Genomic DNA, 20933 nt, shown 5'->3' on the forward strand with positions numbered 1-20933 from the left:
AGGTTTTCTGGTTTCCTCCCACCCTCCAAAAAGATGCAGGGCTCGTTGGGTATTTGGGCAGCACGGCTTATTGGCCAGTAGAGCCTGTTAATGTGCTATATATCTAAATTTTTAAAAAGTAATTTAAAAAAAATTAAATGGACTTGGCATTGTAACTTGTTATCTCCTGCATTTAGTGAGACTAGTCTGAGAAGTAGCGAATCATATCACAGTGTGTCAGATGAGCTGAATGTGCTTTTTACTGGAGCCTTCTGGGCGTCACTCGTACAAACAGGGCCTGATTCCTTCCTCTTGATGCCAGACTCCTGCCACTAGAGTCTGATGTATCTCCAGGGGACACAGCCTCAAGATTCAGGGGAGTAGATTTAAGATGGAGATGAGGAAAAACTGTTTTTCCCAGAGAGTAGAGAATCTGTGGAATTCTCTGCCCAGGGAAGCAGTTGAGGCTACTTCAATAATTTTTTTTTAAAGGTTCAATTAGATAGATCTTTACATAAGAAAAGGAATTAAGGGATATGGGGAAAAGGCAGGTGGGTGGAGTTGAGTCAATGATCAGATCAGCCATGATCAGTGGGCCGGATGACCAACTCTTGCTCCTATTTCTTGTGTTCTTATCTCCCTGTAATACATCTGCCACCAATCTCATCTCCTTCAACTTTGTTCTATTGGTGCCAATATGATGCATTGTGGACTCTATGATTGTCATGTCCTCTTCTGCTCTCCCTCCTTCACCTCCATTTCTCCTATCCTCCTTGCCCTCTTAAACTTGAGAGCAGGCAACAGGGAACATATCCCAGTTCCTTTCAAAGGCAAAAGAGAATGATGTTTAAGTAAGATTTAATGGTGTTGCAGCATCACTGCTTTTAATGTTAATCAAATCCAAGGGAGCTATAATAATCACAGTGAAATACCAAATGCAAATATATTTTGCAGATTGGAAATTTTGGGTACTTTTGAGGTGATTAGGTGCTTGCTATGCACCTGGTCAAGAGCAGGAGAATGGTTTCAACCACTGGGGACAGACATGCACATAAGCTCATTCCTCTTGTCAAGGTTGCCTCTTTATTAAGGTATGTTGTCTTTGCCTCTGTGGAAGTGAAGAAGAAAATTAGTAAGCTTTTCACCATTGTATCAACAGACAAAAGCAACAGAGTTGCCCAAGAGGGAGACTTTAATTTTCCCAGTATTGACTGAAATGTTTTTAGTGCCCAAGATTTTCTTTGAGGCAGAATATAGGTAGTCCAATCAGGAAGGGGTGGGGGGGGGGCACACTGGACCTTGTATTGGAAAATCAGTCTGGCCACATGATCAGTGTTTCAGTGTGAGAGCAATTTGGGAATAGTGATCACAATTCCCTGAGTTTCATTATAGTTATGAATTTGGAAAAGCTTGTGGCCTTTATCGAAAAATACTAATTGAGAGAGAGCAAGTTATTATATTATTAGGCAGGAGCTAAGGGGGGTTAAATAGGAGCAGGTCTTATCAGGCAAGCCCAGTATGGAAGCTGCTTAAGGGCCAATTATTTAGAGTCCAGGACCAACATGTTGCAGTGGGAAGGAAGGGCAAGATGATAAAATGGATGAGAAAAAGTTCTTGAATTTGGTCAAAAAGAAAAAGGAGACATGTGTCAGGGTGAGGAAGTCACAAGCAAACAAGGCCCTGGAAAAATATAAAGATTGCAAGAAAGAGCTCAAGGTGGAAAGTAGAAGAGCAAAAGGGACCATGAAATGTTCTTGGCAAGCAGGGTCAGAAAATCCCAAGGTATTTTATTCTAATGTTATACATTAAAGCAAAATAATGATCAGGGAGAAAAAAGGATCACCCAGACGAAGAAGGGAATTTATGACTAGAGTCAGGGAAAGTGGGTGAGGTACAAAGTGAACACTTTGTGTCAATATTTATCAAGGAGAAGGACGGGGACTGTGATAGGGAGTGTAATGTGGAGAATGCTCATGTGTTAGGGGATTTTGAGATTACAAAAGGGGTGGTGTTGTGTCTGTTAAAGAGAATTAAAGTAGTTAGGTTCCTAGGAGATAATGAGGTACATGGCTATTGAAAAAGGCAAGTGATGATATTGCTGGGGTCTTGATGAAAATCCTTGTATTCTTACTAGCAAGTGGAGAGATCCCAGAAGATTGAGCGTAACCAATATTATACATTTTGATAAAGAAGAAAATAAAGATAATTCTGGAAATTATAGGCCATGGTATTAGTGTTGGATAAACTACTGTAGGGGGGTACTTAAGGATAGGATTCATACTGAGTTGGAAAGGCATAGCCAGATTAAGGATGATCAACATGGCTTTGTGATTGGCAGGTCCATATCTCATTGAAAGTAGTTAGGATGGTAAAGAAGGTGCATGGTATCGTCAGCTTCATTGACCAGGACATTGAGAATAAAAGTAGAGAGGTCACGTTGCAGCTATATAAAACTTTGGGTGGGCCACACATGAAAAGTTGTTTATAATTCTGCCACTCCATTATAGGAAGGATATGAAGATGGTCAAAAGGGTACGGAAGTGGTTTTCTAGGGTGTTGCTTGATTTAGAGGGTATGAGGCATGGGGAAATATTGGACAAACTTGGGTTGTTTTCTCTGGAGTGCAGAAGGGTTGAAGGGCAACCTAATAGAGTTGTATAAAATCACAGCAGTCAGATGGTAATAGTGTCACACTCTAGAGGACTTGTGTTTAAGATGAGGGGATCATACTTAAGGAGGATGTACAGGACAAATATTTTACTTAGTGAATGGTGGGCACTTGCAGTGGGCTGCCAGATCTGGTAGTTGAAGCAGATAAGCAACTTCTAGATGGACACATGTATGAAAAGAGATAGAAGGATATCTATCACGTGCAAACAGCAAAGGTTTTTTTGCATGTTATATTTGGCACAGACACAGGTCAAAGGGCTGTACATTTTATCTTTAGATGCTTTTAACTGTGTGGACGGGGTAGGAAGAATAGGAGAATATGGATCATGTGGAGGATTTGCAGTTTATCTAATCAGCTGTTTCTGTGTGTATGTGAGAGTACGTGTGTACAAATGCATCTGTGTGAAAGTCCCTTGTTTGTGTGCTTCTCAGAATCAAAGACCATTGTTTATTATGCCATGGGACTCGCAATGGGAACGTAGCCCAGACCATCACACATACTCCCCTACATTTCCCGCTACCTTGGAAGAGAAGCTGACATGTTTAAAAATTATTCCTACTCCAGTAACACTGTCTGAACTCTCCTCCCATCAGAAGGAAAATTCACAAGTGTGAGATCACACACCACCAGATTCAAGGGCAGTTTTTTTTCCCACTGCTATCAGACTCCTAAATGAACCTCACACTGGTAAAATACTGTTGTTTTTCTCTATTCAACTGATCTCTCTATGTACTGCGTCTTACTGCTGTGCATACTGCACTATATACTGTGTCTTACTGCTGTACAATCTATGTATTAATGAGGTGGACTGCTTTCAAAATGAACTTTCTTACTGAGATAATAACCTTTAACTGAACTATACCTTGGTGCATTTTGTGATGTCATGAATTTTTTCCAGCATTATTCTTTTACTTCTGGAGAGTGCACTTGGGCCATGTTTTTGTCTTCTGTGTGTGAGGTGGAAAAACTCCTCTGGGATTTGACAGCAAAAATGCAACCACCCCAAAAAAAATTATTGGCCAATATCACACTTTTTTTTAAATGCATCCAATTCAATATTAGTCCAAGATGATTGACATCCCATAAAAGTGGGTCATACTACAGATGGGCATTGAAACTTAGCAGGAGTTGCATATGTGGGGGAAAAAAAGTGACTTTAATATATGGTTGCAGATACTTTCAAAATGCCATTTCTAGGCACCTTTTTACAAAGCGCAGACCAAGCAGGTAACAGTATATATCAATACAAATTGCAGGGAACTAATAAAGATTATGGGTGAAAAAAAAATACTTGCCAAGTGTAATTTATCTGGAGCAAAATACTTCATTTCCTCATAAATTTGTGGAATCGTTAGTTCAGCTGAAAAATAAGAGTCCCAAATTAGTATTTTCAAAATGAATTGCTGCTACTTTACCCATCACAGAAACTTGGAATTACAGAGATCAAATGCAAACTCTTATATTGAAATAGGCAAATGAAAAGTGGCAGTCTGTTGTGAACCAAGAACGAAACTGGGAAAGAGAAAATGTTTTGCATTTCAGGTTGAAGTTCCTTCACTGACAGGATCTGCAACCTGAGACATAAACTCTTCTTGTCTTTCCACTGTTTCTACCTTGCCATTTGAGTGGTTCCAACATGGTTTCTGCTTTCAATTACAAGCATCTGTCGATTTTTACACTTTTTAAATCCAATGTTTGTTCCCTTAAATGAGACAATCAAGAGGACTCTTTAAGTATTTGAGTCTGAAAATTGTTGCTTTGTGAAGTTTCATGAAATATCCTATCTATTCCATCGCCTGGACTGTGGGGATAATTGCAGTTCCTTTGATTTGTTACTTGTTCAACTGCAATGAGATCACTGAGAACAAGGGTGGAACCAAGAATTTTATATCTGAGTTGAACAATATTCCCATCCATGAGAATGAAACAGTGGGTAATCTGCCATTAGTTACTCTGAAAAAGTTTTACATTTTTCATAAGCAAAATAAGGATTTGTTGTATATTTATGTCGGAGGATATGGACAAAGCTGCAATATTCAACCTTCAAATTTGATCATTTTAAACCTGCTCTGGGAAGGAGTCTGTTTGCGCATTTCATAAAGCACGCAAGATTTGAAGATTTTTGTCACTATGAAAAGCATTTAACGCTTCTAATAAGATTTAACCAAGAACAAGCAGGTTTTGGGTATAATATGTGAAGACTGCATGGATAATGAAAAAATAATGTTCTGCAAAAAATCAGCTGCTGGAGGAATTTACACCTACGGCTGGGTGTCTCGGTACAACAATAACATCACCTACAAATTTAACAACGCTACCACGGCAGTCGGTTGTATAAAGGAAGGGGAAGAGTCAGCATACAGGAGGGTGATGGGAAAACTTGGCTGAACGGTGCACCAACAACAACCTCCCACTCAATGTCACCAAAACCAAGGAGCTGATGGTTGACTTCAGGAAAGGAAAGCTGGAGGTATGCAATCCAGGGATCATTGGGGGATCAGAGGTGGAGAGGGTAAACAAATTTAAGCTCTTGGGAGTCACTATTTCTGAGGATCTTTCCTGAGCCCAACTCACCAATGGCATTGTGGAGAAAGCACGTCTGCACCTCGACTTACTCAGGAGTTTGTGGAGGTTTGATATGACACTAGAAATCCAGACAAATTTCTACAGAGGTGCGGTGGAAAGTGTGCTGACCAGTGTATCGTGGTCTGGTATGGGGACACCAATACCCCTGAGTGTAAATCCCTCCAGAAGGTAGTGGACACAGTCCAGGACGTCATAGGAAAAACCCTCCCCACTATTGAGAACATCTCCAGTGAACACTGCTATCGGAGAGCAGCAGCAATCATCAAAGACCCACTTCACCCAGCAAATGCTCTGTTCTCGCTGCTGCCATCAAGAAAGAGGTAGAGGTTCCACAAGACTCGCACCACCAGGTTGAGGAACAGCTGCTACTCCTCCACCATCAGACACCTCAATGACAAACTCAATCAGGCTCATTTAAGGACTCTCACTTGTGCACTTTATTGATTTTCTTCGTTCTCTCTATTGCACAGTCAGTTTGTTTACACTCATTATCTATTTACAGTTCTTTATTTGTTTACATGTTTACACTGTGTACGTCTTTTTTGCACCACCAATTAGTGATAATTCTGCCACGCTCACAGGTAAAAGGAACCTCAGAGTTGTATGTGATGTCATATATGTACTCTGGTAATAAATCTGATCTGAATTGTTCTGAGCAAAGATTTGTGGCGAAGTTTCCCTGAGGTGGAATCACATTGAAAGATTAGGTCTGCTGTTTTTTGGGAACAACTAAGTCCATTTTACTTTAAATAACTTTTTGGAAATCAACTATGGTAGCAATATGTCTATAGTAAAACTGTGGCAGCTACCGTTTCCCTCACAGAAGTTGAAGCTGATAGCTAAAATATATTATGGCTTAAATGACCACTTGTGCTCTTGGCTTTCGACTTCCCTCTCCTGCTAAATCTCTTTGTGGCCCATTTGATGCGAGTCTTCATTCTGCTGCTACTTCTCTCTTTTTTTCTTTGCATCAATGACAAACAATTATTCAATTATATATAAATAGTACATTACGATACTATTCAATACAAGATGATACAAAAAAATATATTTTTCTCCCCCACCCCCTCCTCCTTCCCCCCAAGAAAAAGAAAACACCAAAACTATATATTAATCACTATTCATGTTTTCCTATTGTTAATTTGTATCTTCTAATTATGAATTGAGAGGAGTGGGTAATGTGGATGGACTTTTGTTAATGAATTCCATATATGGTTCCCAAATTTTACAAAAGTTCCCAATCTGATTCCTTAAACTAGAAGACATTTTTTCTAATGGTATATAATTTTGTATATCAGTGTTCCATCTGGCCATCATTATAAAATTTTCTGTTTTCCACGTTACTGCCACACATTGTTTTGCTGCCAGTACTGCTATACTCAAAAATTGTACTTGTTATTTATCTAACTTCAATCTTATATCTGCTTCATGCATATCACCAAGTAAAAATATTCTCGGGTCTTTTTGTATTTTTATCTTCATAATTTGTCCTAATAATATGCTCAAATCTTTACAAAAAAATTCCACTTTAAAACAGGACCAAACTCTATGTAGAAAGGTCTCTACTTCCTATTACATTAAAACATTTATCAGAATAATTTAAGTCCATTTAATTTATATGGAGAATAGTATTTAAATGATGTAAAAAAAATTATACTGTATAATTTAGTATCAAACATTAATTGTATGTTTCTACTTCTGTCTTGATTGTAATGTCCTTTTCTTTACCTTGGGAGGGAATGGTCAGTTGGACGGCTGCAGAAGGTGCACCTGTCTTTGTTGATGGAAAAGCAGTTGAGAAGGTTAGTTCCTTCCAAGATCCCTTGGAAGCAGCAATTGAAGTGACTAAATAAAGCACACCTCTACTTTCTAAAAAGTTTGAGGAGATTTGCCATGTGGTTAAATGCTCCTGCAGATGCACTGTGGATAGTATACTGACTGGTGGTATCACAGTCTCATTTGGTGAGAGACTGTGAAGAACATAGAAGAGCTGCAGAAAGTGACAAAGTGTAGAGCTCGTCGAAAGAATCAAAGACTTGTTGATCCAAACCAAGGCTTTTATTAGCAAAAGACAGGAGCTCTTCACAGGTGGCCGACCAGTCCGGAATGATCCGACCTGGCTAGGGACACAACACTTTAAGGCCCAAACAGTAGGCGTGGCTTAGCTCTCAGCCAATCGCTGTAAGCACAGTCTAGATATTGTAACTATATACACTATATACATTGGTGATAGATCTGTACTATCACATTCAGCCCTTCTTGGAGAACTGACCCTGGGAAAAAAAAACGAGGGAGAGAATGAAAGGAAGGGGTAGGTTAAGGACTGTAGCAGTCAGGGGATCTGACCATCCGGCGTGACCGCCGTGGTGCCGGGATTGGGGTCGCTGGAGTGGTGTCGCCAGCAGGCTCGTAGGGTGCGACTGCTCCTTCGCTCAATTCCCCAGTCGTGTTGTCGGCAGGGTGGCCCGGGTCGTTGGGGTGCTGTTGGTCCTTCTGTTGCGGCACGGGGCCTGGGGAATAAAGAGTTGGGGAAGGTTGGGTTGGGGGGTTTGCAGGGTCTACCGCGTCCTGAGCTAGGTCCCGGACCAAAACAGTGTCCTCCCGCCCGTCTGGGAACTCAACGTAGGCGTAATGCGGGTTCACGTGGAGTAGAGTCACTCGGTCGACCAAGGGGTCATTCTTTGAGTGCCGGACATGGCGTCGCAAAAGGACGGGGCCAGGGACGGTGAACCATGCCGGTACAGTGGTTCTTGATTCGGATTTCCTCGGGAAAAGGAACATCCTTTCGTGGGGGGTGGCATTTGTTGTGGTACATAGGAGGGAGCGGATGGAGTGTAAGGCACTAGTGAGAACCTCCTGCCAGTGAGAGGTGGGGAGACCGTTAGACCGAAGAGCCAGTGTAACTGCTCTCCATATGGTGGCATTCTCCCTCTCGACCTGGCCGTTACCGCATGGGTTATAGCTGGTGGTCCTGCTTGAAGGGATACCACACTCCAGAAGGTACTGTTGCAGCTCTGCGCTCATGAATGAAGACCCCCTATCACAGTGGATGGTATAGGGGTACCCGAAAATGGCGAAGATACTATGAAGGGCCTGTATCACTGAGGTGGCGGTGGTGTCTGGGCAGGGCACAGTGAATGGTCGATGGCTGTAAGGATGTAGTTATTACGGTTGGTCGACGGTAGGGGCCCCTTAAAGTCTACGCTAAGACACTCGAAGGGACGGGTGGCTTTGATAACATGGGAGTTCCCTGGACGGAAGAAGTGGGGCTTGCATTCAGCGCACACCGAACAGGCTCAGGTAATGGAGCAAATCTCCTCGACTGTGTAGGGTAGGTTGCGCGCCTTCACAAAGTGGGCAAACCAAGTGACCCCTGGATGACAGAGAGCCTCATAGAGTTTCTGTAGTCTGTCCATCTGTACGCTGGCGCACGTCCCCCTGGAGAGCGCGTCAGGCGGGACGTTGAGCTTACCAGGCCGATACAGGATGTCATAGTTAAGGGTGGAGAGTTCAATTCTCCATCTGGCGATTTTGTCATTTTTTTATCTTACCGCGCTGGGTGTTGCTGAACATGAAGGAGACCGCGCGTTGATCAGTCAACAGTGTAAAGCACCTCCCAGCGAGGTAATGTCTCCAATGACGCACCGCTTCAACTATGGCCTGGGCCTCCTTCTCGATCGAGGAGTGTCTACTCTCTGGACCCTGGAGGGTTCTGGAGAAGAAGGCTACAGGCTGACCGGCCTGGTTCAAGGTGGCTGCCTTCGCTCTCGACTTGAAACGGGACAGACTAATCGATCGCGTGCAGCGTCGCAGCGGCGATGTCGGATTTGATTCGATCGAAAGCCGCTCTGGCTTCGGTCGAGAGGGGAAAAGAGGTGGTCTTGATAAGAGGATGCGCCTTGTCGGCGTAGTGTGGAACCCATTGGGTGTAATACGAGAAAAGGCCTAGGCAGCGTTTGAGCGCTTTCTGGGTATGGGGGGGGGGGGGTGGTTAAGTCCATTAGGGGACGCATGCGATCAGGATCTGGCATGACTATCCCGTTCTCCACCACGCAACCTAAAATCGCGAGTCGTGTGGTCCGGAAGACACACTTGTCCAAATTGTAAGTCAGGTTCAGCCGACGAGCAGTTTGAAGAAATTTGTCTAGGTGGGCGTTGTGGTGCTGCGTGTCGTGGCCACAGATGGTGATATTGTCCAGATACGAGAAAATAGTGGTTAGCCCGTTCTGGTCCACCATCCGGTCCATTTCCCGCTGGAAGACCGCGACACCATTCGTGACCCCGAATGGTACCATGAGAAATTGATATAGCCGCACATTCGCTTCGAAGGCCGAAAATGGTCGGTCCTCACAATGGATCGGGAGCTGGTGCTAGGCTGAACGTAGGTCAATGGTGGAGAATATGCGGTATTGGGCAATCTGGTTCACCACATCTGTGATGCGTGGCAGGGGGTACGCATCCAGGAGCGTGAAGCGGTTAATGGTCTGGCTATAGTCGATCACCATCCATAGCTTTTCCCCGTTCTTGACAACCACCACCTGGGCTCTCCAGGGACTTGAACTGGGTTCGATGATGCCCTCATCCAGCAATCTGCGCTCCTCACTCCTAATGAATTGCCTGTTTTCGTAACTATATTGCCGACTTTTGGTGGCCACAGGCTTCCAGCCAGGGGTGAGGTTTGCGAAGAGTGCTGGCGGGGCAATCCGGAGTGTGGAAAGGCCGCAGGATTGGCCCCGGGGCACGGGGGTGGGTTGCTCGGGTGCTTCGGTGGTGGGGCGATGGCAGACCTAGAGGGGGGCGTGGGGTCCCCCAAAGTGTAGGGACACTGTTCGGAACTGACACTGAAAGTCTAATCCCAGCAACACTGGGGCGCACAATTGGGGAAGGACGAATAATTTGAAGTGGGTGACTGTTACGCCCTGTACTTCCAGTGTGGCGGTGCAATACCCCTTTATCCCAGTCGAGCGCGACCACGTCGCTAATGAGATCCTCTGGGTAGTGGGGATAATGTCAAGTCCCCAATGGAGGGCCAGATCTGGCTGGATAAAACTGTCAGTTGACCCAGAGTCAAATAAGCAATTGGTGTAGTGTCCATGCACTTTAATCAGTTCCATTGCTCTGGTGAGGGTATGAGAGCATTGCTGGTTTAGTGTTATTGAAGCAGTTGACAGGGGAATTCCGCGTGATGATGTGACGCAACGCCATGACGTGACGCAACGTGATGACGTAATAGACGTAGTCAACGCTGGAGGAGCAGGTTGGAGGATCTCCCGGAAGTGCTGTTGTGACGGCGTCGGTGGATGTAAGGTAAGTAGTGGGGTTTGTAGTTGCTTGCGGTTGGCAGTGGGTAGGTCTTCGGTCGCGGCGATCATGCCCCGGCGGTCGTCACCGATGGACGCGAGTGTGAGGACCTGGTTGGCTGCGGCAGGTCCCCAGTCGGTCTTGGTGGCTGCATCGGCGGCGGCGTAGGCAGCGGCAGACGGGGAGCGGGCAGCAGTAGCATCGGCCTTGGGGGTGGCTGAGGCGGCGGCAGCAGGAGCGGTTGCCACAGTCGGGACCGAGGCCGGGTCGAGTGTTCTGCACGGGGGCGAGAGGCGGGCCAACACCATGGTTGCGAGGGTGGGCTGCCCCTTCCGGGTTCGGCGTCTCCGTGACGTCAGGCGTTGCCGTGCAGGGGAGCCCTCGCTCTCATTGGATGAGAGCTCTGGGGAAGAAGAGTTTGAATGGGTTAGTGGCGGTTGGACTTCACACGAGGCACTGTGTTTGCCGGCGGCCATTTTAGACCTACAGACTGCAGAAAGTGGCCGTTTTTAAGGCACTTCTGGCACCTGGCTTTTCTTGCCGGGCACTGGGACCTGCTGTGTTTGTCCCTCCCGCAGAAATAACATTTTGGGTTCGCACGGGGCAGGGTAGCAGCAGCCGACAGGCCGTCAGTATCTCGGGGGGGTCGTAGGGTAGAAGGGCACTCTACTCACATCAGAACGTGGGGTCCAGTCCCAAGAGAACTCGTTTGACTTTAAGGCTGCATCCTCCATTGTGATTGCAATCCGGGCCACGTCCTCTAGTTTTTCTACCCCTTGTTCGAGCAAGCGCAGCCTCACTTCGTTCGATCGGAGCCCGGCCACATAGGCATCCCGGACGAGATCGTTTGTGATCTCGGCAGCAGTTTTGTCCACACAGTTACAGTCCTTGCCCAACGCCTTTAATACTTGTAAATATGCCCGGCTGGATTCGCCGGGATGTTGCTTCCTCGACGCAAGCATGAGCCGGGCATGAACTCTGTTCACCGGTTGATCATACAGTTCTTTCAGTACCTTTATGGCTGCGGAGTAAGTGGTCTCATCCTGGATGTTCTCATAGACTCTCAAGGACAGCATAGACAGCAATGCTGTTAGATGCTGGTTATCCTCCTCTACCTGAATGAATCTCAGGAAGTTTTCAAAGTTCAGCAGCCAGAACTTAAAGGCTTTGAAGGCTGTAGCTGACTGTGGGTCGATATCAAGTTTTTCTGGTCGAGTTAGACGCTCCATCTCTTTCAAAAATAATTCTTTTTGCTAATAAAATTGTAGAGCTCGTCGAAAGAATCAAAGACTTGTTGATCCAAACCAAGGCTTTTATTAGCAAAAGACAGGAGCTCTTCACAGGTGGCCGACCAGTCCAGAATGATCCGACCTGGCTAGGGACACAACCCTTTAAGGCCCAAACAGTAGGCGTGGCTTAGCTCTCAGCCAACTGTAAGCACAGTCTAGATACTGTAACTATATACACTATATACATTGGTGATAGATCTGTACTATCACACAAAGGTAGCCATGTCCATCACAGACTCTGACCTCCCATCCATTGCAGATGCTGCCAGCCTTAAAGGACCCCCGTCACCCTGGTCACAACCTCTTCCCTCTGGTACCTTTGGGCAGAAGGTACAGAACTCTGAATACCAGTATCTCTCAGTTGAAGAGGTAAAACACAAAAATCTGCAGACACTGTAGTTGAAGTAAAAATACAAAATGCTGGAGAAACTCAGCAGGTCAAGCCGTGTCTTATATATAGCAAAAGTAAAAATACGTAACTGGCATTTCGGGCTGGAGCTTCGTGTGATTTTACCTCTTGGTTCAAGAACTGTTTGTTTCCAACAGCTTGAACCTCCCTTGTTATTCAAATCATGAACTGCTTTGACACCACAAAAGCACTGACTGGACTGTTCCAGTCACTTCTTTGTACTAGAATAACTGAAAATTTGTTTATTTACTATAATTTTTTTGTATTGATTGCCTTTTTATTTCAATGAAATATACTATTGTAGTTGTTTCTTCGTTGTGTTTGTCATTTTGTTTTTAGCAAAATACTGTTCAGCTGTAGCAAGTATGAATTTCAGTGCATATGTACATTGTCTGATGGATATGACAATAAATTCATGATCAAATTAGTATTTCCCACCTCAATGTAACACAATTTTGTGGATGCAATTCCAGAAAGACTTCTTCCCACCAAACCCCATCTGAAATAAAACAGGTGTACCTACTAAAATTGTGTTGGTGATCATGTATTCATATGAACTTTTATCAAACAGTCAACAAAGGCAAGAGGCAGGAAAAATAGCACTAATAGAATTATTTAACATAGGTCCTTCATGACTATGCTGACCAAATACTTTACTGTACTAATCTTGTTTAATGGCACTTGATCCATATCCTTTTACACATTCAGAATTCGTGCCTATCTCCATATTTCATTAGTTTTTTGAGAGTACCTGCATCCATGAATCAGGCAATGCCTTCCAGATTTCAATAACCCTGTGGGTGGAAAAAAAAATTCCTTTGATCCCCTCTAAACCTCTTACCCTATATTTCTGTCCTCTATTATTAAATATCTCTACTATTAGAAAGAGGTTACTTTTACAAACCCTACTTAGGCCCCTCATCATTGTATATTTCTATCAGGTTCCCTTCTCAGCCTATTCTCACTTCAAGTTAAAAAAAATCCAGACTATCTGATCTCTCCACATAATTGAAATGTTTGTGTCACAAACTGGTGACACCCCTCTGCACATCTCCTTCCATCCTTCGTACAGTGTGGCACACAGAAACTAAACAGCTGTGGCTCAACCAATCAACATTATTCTCTCATATTCTATGCCCTTCTGATGAAGGAAAGTACCTCGCATGCCTTTTACATGGCCTTATCAGTCTGTGCTGTCACCTTTGGAGATCATTTGATATATACACCCATATTCTCAAAGTCCTACTATTCATTGTGTAGGTCTTTCCTTTACTGCTCTTTACAAAGTACAATAAATTTGCTCCAATGATTCAATTAGGTGTCTATTTTACCAACTAATTAATATAATTTGAGAGGTAAAGGCTATCATCTTCACTAAGAACAACTCCACACATTTTCATCCCATCTGCAAATATCATTCATCATAGTTCCATTATTTGCAGAACTTATAGTGCATGGAACACATAAACAGGGGAACAAACACTTCGACCCATGATTTCTATGCCAGCCTTGACACATAATTAAGCAACTCTTGTCAACGTGTACATGATCAATATTCCTCCATTCACTGCCTGTGTTCAGGTGCCTATCTAAGTGCCTCTCAAACATCATTACTGTATTCTAGCATCTACACCACACCTCCTTCACCTGGCAGCATGGTCCATGCAGCTACCACTCTCTGAACAAAAAAGTACTCCCCCCCACCCCCCCCACATCCCCTTTCAACTTTCCAGACGGTCTCCCTTATCTAGGCCTCTCATAATTTTATGTATTTCTATGTGGGTGCCCTTCAGCCTCAGATACTCCACAGAAAACAATCCACATTTGTCTAACCTCTTCCTGAAACTAATACCCTCTAATGCAGACAACATCCCAGTGAATCTCTTTGGAACCTTTTCAACACTTCCACATCTTTTCAGTAATGCAGCAACCCAGAAATGGACACTATACTCCACATACGGCCCAAATAAAGTTTTATACAGACCCTTTCCAAGTTTTTTTTTATTCGATGCCATGCCAATGAATGTAAGCAAGAAAATTACTAAAGGCAGGGTGGTAGAACGTGTCTACCTGTACATTAGCTAGTCTGTTGACAAGGTCCTGCTTGGTAGTTTAGTCTGAAAGGCAAGAACACACAGGATCCAAGGGGAATTGACCAAATAGAGAATGATTTGATGGTAGGAGGCAAATGGTGCTAGTGGAGAGTTGTTAATCTGATTGGAGGCCTGTGACCAGTGATGGCTCCATTGTTGTCTGTCATCTGTGTGAATTAGCATGGATCCTTGCATGGGAGATCATGTTGCATGAATCTCAGGGTTCTTTTGAATAGCTGAGGGAACAGATTAATGAAGGCAAGGCAATGGATGTTACTTATATTAACTTTAGCAAGGTCTTTGACAAGGTCCCTCATGGCAGCTTGGTCTGGAAGAGAAGGGATCCAAGGGAAACCAGCCAATTGGAAACAAAATTTACTTTGTGGTAAGAGTCAGAGGGTAGTAGTCGAGGGATGTTTATCTGATTGGAGGCCTGTGACTGGTGTGCGCCATAGGAATTAGTGTTGGCCTACTGTTGTTTGTTACCTATGATAACATTTTTGGATGACTAAAGTTGGTAGTGTAGTGGACAGAGGGGAAGGATATCTAAGTTTACAACAGGAGTGAGATCAGTTCAAAAGGTGGCTCAAGGAGTGGCAAATAGAATTTAATTCTGATAACTGTGAGTTGTGGTACTTTGGCAGGACTTGCACAGTGAATGGAAGGACCCTGATGAGCGTTGTAGAAGAGAGAGACATGGGGGCAGCAGCTGTATAGTTCCTTTAAACTGGCACTTCAAATGGGCAAGGAGTTAAGGAGGCATTTGGCATGCTTTGTTGTGCAAGGTACAAACTGCAAAGATTGGGACCTTATTATTCAGCTGAACAAGGCATTGGTGATACCACACAGAGTATTGTGTGCACTTCTAGTTTCCCAAGGATATCATTAAGTTGGAAAGGGATATTTGGACAGGTACATGGATAGGAAAGGTTAGAGGGATATGGACTGAACACAGGCAATTAGAACTAACATTGTTGGCATCGATGAGTTGAGTTGAAGAGCCTGCTTCTGTGCCGTGGAACTCTATTGCCACCAATCTACTTGTTTTGCCACTTTCAGGGAATTATGAGCTTGCACCCCAAGATCTGAATATCAATTTTCCTAAAGTTTTGGCCATTTACTGAATATTCCCAATTGCATTTGACCTTCCAAAGTGCAATATCTCATACTTAACCTGACTGAAGACCGTTTGGCATTTCTCTGCCCAAATTTTCAACTGATCACTCTCCTGTTCTCACCTTCGGGAACTGTCCTCACTCTCCATAACTCTACCAATTTTTGTGTTGTCCGAAAACGTACTCATCAGCCCATCTACATTTTCATCCAAAACATAGGGTCACAGAGTTATACATCATGGAAGTCCAAAAGAGGACTTCTAGCTAAGTTAGTCCTATTTGTCTGTTTAGCCCATATCTCTCTAAACCTTTCCTTTCCATATACTTATCCAAATAGCCTACAAATAGTATAATCTATCATTTTATCTAGCAACATATTCATAAGAACATAAGAAAAAGAACCAGGAGTTGCCAATCTGGTCTGTTGAGTCTCCTCCATTATTTCATAAGATCATGGCTGTTCTACTCAGGGACTCTGCTCCGTTTACCTGCCTGCTTCCCATCACCATTATATCTGTTCTTGAAAAATCTACTTATCTATATCTTACATACATTTAACAAGGATGCCTCTACTGCTTTCTTGCGCAGAGAATTCTACAGATTGACTACTCTTTGGGAAAACCACATTCTCCTCAAATCTATTCCCATGAATTTCATTGCAATGTCCCCCATTTATAGTCTCACCTGCCAGTGGAAGCATTCATCCATTTCAATCTTCTTTTCATAATTTTATTTGCCTCTCTGAGATTCCTCCTCATCCTGCTGAACACCAGAGAGTGCAGACTCAGGTTTCTCAATATCTCCGCATAAGATAACCCCCTCATCTATGGAATTAACCTAGTGAACCTCCATTACAACATCTCCAATGCCAGTTTGTCCTTTCTCAAGTAAGGAGATTAGACCAGTGCAGCCTCACCAGGCCACTCTGCAGCTGCAGAAGAATCTCCTTGCTGATAAATTTTTAAAATCTATTTTAATACCTAAATATTTCATTTGATCTGACCATTTAAATTGAACAATATTCTTACAAGAAGTATAATCAGCATCAATCAATGGCATGATTTCACCTCCCCCCCCCCCACCATTAATTTTATGACCTGGTATTTTTCCATATTGTTCCAATCTATCATTTAAGGATCCCTGAGGTTCTGTTAAATAAATCAAAATGCCATTCCCAAATAGATTGATTTTAAACTCTTCTGATTTCAATTTAATACCTTTAATATTACTATCCTGTCTTATCAATTGAGCCAAAGGTTTAATAGCTAATATAAACAATGGCGGTGACAAAGGACAACCTTGTCTAATAGATCTATCCAATATAAACAGTAACGATATCTGTCCACTCCTCACTATTCTAGCTATAAGAGTTTTGTATAATGCCTTAATCCAACTAATAAATATTGGTCCAAATTTAAAATTTTCCAATACTTTAAATAAAAAACTCCATTCTACTCTATTGAATGCTTTTTCAGCATCTAATGCTAAGACCATTGGTAAGTTGGATTCCTCCTGGGAAATATGTTTCAAATGAATCAATTTTGTAATATTGTCTGGAGAATAATGGTTTTTAATAAATCCAGCTTGATCTATATGAATTGAAGATGGTAAATATCTTGCCAATCTGTTAGCTAGAATCCTCATTTCAATTTTATAAACAACATTTAAAAAAGAAATGGGTCTTTGAACTTGCTTTCAAAGAATCTCTATGTTTCTTAAGAATAACTGTGATAATTGCCTGGGAAAAAGAATCTGGTAAAGAATGAAATTTCATAGTCTGTTTAAGCACTTCAATTAATAAACATAGTAATAAATCTTGAAAATTATTATAAAATTCAGCCATAAACCCATCTTCACCTGGAGATTTCCCATTAGGCATTGATTTAAGTGTTTCTATAATTTCCCTAAAGTAAACTGGCTCTCCAATTCTTTACTTTCTTGGTTACTAAAAGAAGGTGTAATATAGATAAATATTCGGAGAGTTTGGTAAAATTAGAGTAGGTTACATACATACACACATTTTAAAACAGATCTTATTTGAAATACTGAAGAATTCATATTCAGTGGACTTTACAGAAACAATGGAGAATGCTATGCACATTTCACAAGTAGTTGCTAATTGAAATGACACCATAATATGAATAGACCATTGTTTTGGACTGGAGACACTCTGGCTGTTTGCAAGTATCTTTAGTGCTCACAGAAAGATCACTTCTGGGTTTTGTTTTCCAAAAGCAACAGATGGAAGCAGAAGAATAACTCCTGTGGTTTGCTGAAGAAAGTGGGGGGTTTGTGGCAAGTGAGAGAGTCACATGAGCTTTCTAGCAGTCTCAGTTGGAGAGAGAGAGAGAAGGGTGAAACAAGCTCCCTCAGCTAGTGTTTGTGACACTGAAAGCAGCTGAACAGTGAAGCCAGGAAGCTTATTGGAACTGAAGAAAAGTTTCAGAGTGGCGGATGGCTGGAAGTGCTATCTGTCTAATGTTTCTCTTGGAATAATATGAACAGAAAGGAACTCTGTGATAGCCTGAAACAAAGAGGTTATCATCTGGAGAACCTTGATGGGGCAAATTTCATCAGCAAGACATTGAGGTGACTAATGGTGGTACCTCAGTTGTGGAATCTCTCTCTGAAAACCCTATGAGAACCTTCCTGAATGGTAAACATTTACCTTTCAAGCACCAAAGCCTGGTGAACTTTATACATGTTAAATTCTGTGCACAGTATAAGAATTGCCTGCAACCATTGAACTTGGAAGAATGAGAAGTGAGATTGAACTGTAAACCAAAGAACTTTTCTTACATTTACACACATTTCACATACACGTGTGCCTAGAATTAGAATGGGGTTAAGTTGGGTTTAGTTAAGTTAATAGAGATAAGTTAAAGTTTGATTCTGTTTTCATATTTAAAGATAATTAAAAACAACTTTTGTTTAAGTAACCATTTGTCATGCTGCTGCGTTTTGGGATCCTTTGGGCTCATGACAAAGGTAATTGAAGGCCAGATAAAAAAATTATCAATTTTAACTTGAACTTTTACTGCTTCAGATGTATATAATTTTGCATAAAATTCCTTAAACATATTATTTATCTCTTGAGGTTTATACATAATATTTGAACTTTTTCCAATGGCATTTATCGTTCTTGAAACTTGCTCTGTCTTTAATTGCCAAGCTAAAACTTCATGAGCACTTTCCCCTAATTCACAATACTTTTGTTCTTCGTAAAAAAAAATTCAAATTTATAAGTTTTGTAATGAATTATATTGTAATTTTGTAGCGGCAGCTACACTGCTACTGAAAGAACACACAACCAGACGGGTTGAGCTCAGTGAGCAGAAAACTGGTTTATTACTGGCTGCTGGGCTGGACTTATACTCCCAGCACGGACCTGGCTGAGAACCGTGCTGGGGGGGGCGCCGATGTCACTTGGGCATCATGTGGTCCCCTAGTGCGGGCTTCTGAGCCCGGTCCTGAGAAGAAGGAGAAACACCTGATGGCGCCATTTCAGCCGGCTGCCCCGCCGTGTGGATTACAAGTGGGGCTGGTTGGCCTGCCTAGTGGCATGCCACCACACAGCACCCCCAGAACCAGCGCAAGTTTCCTTTTTTGCTGGGCGGCCTCGCTTCTTGGGCTGGGCCACAATCACTGGTTTGGTGGGGTCGAGGTGAGCTGACTTCAGCCTGTCCACAGTAAACAGCTCCCGCCTGCTGACGATGTCCGGCATGAACATAGACCCTGAACGCTGGACAACCCTGAATGGCCCCTTGTAAGGTCTCTGCAGAGGTGCCGCGTGTGTGCCCTGCTGAATAAAAATGTACTCTGTGGAGTGCAGCTCGCAGGGGACATAAGATGGCCATATGTCTGGGCGGCGGTGAGGGTGCTAAGGAGTCCAAGTGGGCCCGGAGGTGGGGAAGTAGCTCTTGTGGTGACCGCTGGGGGTAGTTAGGTGCATTTATGAACTCATCGGGCAGTGCCAGCGGTGCGCCATAGACCAGCTCAGCTGATGATGCCTGCAGATCCTCCTTGGGCATGGAGCGGATGCCCAGGAGCACCTAAGGCAGTTTGTCCATCCAGTCGGGACTGGTGAGTCAGGCCATAAGTGCCGACTTAAGGTGGCGGTGCAGACGCTCGACCAGCCCATTGGCCTGCGGGTGATAGGCTGTGGTGTGGTGTAGCTCTATCCCCAACCTGTTGGCGAGCTGTGCCCAGAGCGCAGAGGTGAACTGGGCGCCCCAATCACTGGTGAGGTGTTTCAGAACGCTGAACCGGGCGACCCAACTGCGCAACAGTGCTCAGGAACAGGATTCCATGGATGCGTCCAGCATCGGGATCGGGAGTGGTGCGGTCTACCACCGTGAACAGGTAGCAATTGCCCCAGGAAATGGGTAAGGGCCCGACTACGTCCATGTAAGTGTGGCTGAACCATTCCCGGACATGCTCGAACTCTTGCATGGGTGCCCTGTTGTGGCTGTGCACCTTGGAAATCTGGCAATGGATACATGTTCTTCCCCAGCCCACGATCTGCTTCCGCAGCCCATGCCAGACGAACCGCTCTGCCACCATATGGACCGTGATGGACGGGTGCGAAAGATGGATGTGATGGAAAACTTGCCTGCACCACTGCTGGGGAACCACTGGCCACGAAATGCCCATGGAGACATCACACAGGATGGTGCCTTCACCACTAGGAGTCAGGAGGTCTCGGAACCATAGGCCCGTGATGGCAGTTCTGAAGGCTCACGTCTCCTCGTCGGACTTCTGGTCCCGGGCAAGCTCGTCGAAGTCAAGGCCAGGTCTCAGCACGCAGGTAGCCAGTCATGAGAGTGCATTGCCAACCACGTTGTCCTTCACCACCTTGTACCGAATGTCGGTGGTAAACTCCGACACGAAAGAGAGGTGATGCTGCTGGCGGGCCGACCAGGGATCCTTTGCCATCGAGAGCACCTGAGTGAGGGGTTTATGGTCAGTGAAGATGGTAAAAGTCCTCCCCTCCAAGAAATAGCAGAAATGCCGCACCGCCAGGTACATGCCCAGTAACTCACGGTCGAAGGCACTATACTTGCACTCTGGAGGGTGGAGAAGCCAGCTGAAGAATGCCAGTGGCTTTTATTGTCCATTCACCTGCTGCTCCAGGACAGCGCTGACGGCTGTGGCAGAGGCATCGACGAAGAGCACCATATGCAGGTCGGTGTGTGGGTACGAAGCATGGTAGCCTTCGTGAGGGCATCCTTGGTGGCCTCGAATGCCCTGCAGGCCTCTTGGGTCCAGGTGAGCATTTTGTGCATGGCTGTGATGAGGCCGAATAGCGGCTGCATGATGTGCGCGACTCCTGGGATGAAACTCCTGCAGCTCCTTGAGGTTGTCCGGGCGTGGGAACTCCTTGATAGTGGCGACATTTGTAGTGGCGGGCATGGTTCCTTTGGCCATGATAGTATGGCCCAGGAACTGCATGGACTCTTTCCCAAACTGGCACTTGTCTGGGTTGATGGT

The 20933-nt window shown here is 44.1% G+C and overlaps 2 protein-coding genes across 4 annotated transcripts in view; one reads left to right on the top strand and one right to left on the bottom strand.

Annotated features, from left to right (window-relative positions):
* LOC138739022 (gap junction alpha-8 protein-like) overlaps positions 1-20933 on the top strand; it is a 122754-nt gene that overhangs the window by 57988 nt on the left and 43833 nt on the right. The gene's annotated exons all lie outside the window — the stretch shown is intronic.
* The window catches only part of LOC138740015 (nectin-3-like protein), a 64354-nt gene continuing 46072 nt past the window's right edge, over positions 2652-20933 (bottom strand). The window contains exons 3-4 of the mRNA XM_069892466.1: positions 3946-4010; positions 2652-2804 (exon numbers count right to left, since the gene is read on the bottom strand). Coding sequence (XP_069748567.1) covers positions 2652-2804; positions 3946-4010 — 218 coding nt within the window. The remainder of the gene's footprint in view (positions 2805-3945; positions 4011-20933) is intronic.

Source organism: Narcine bancroftii, chromosome 7 (genome assembly GCF_036971445.1).
Source record: "Narcine bancroftii isolate sNarBan1 chromosome 7, sNarBan1.hap1, whole genome shotgun sequence".
Classification (NCBI taxonomy): domain Eukaryota; kingdom Metazoa; phylum Chordata; class Chondrichthyes; order Torpediniformes; family Narcinidae; genus Narcine; species Narcine bancroftii.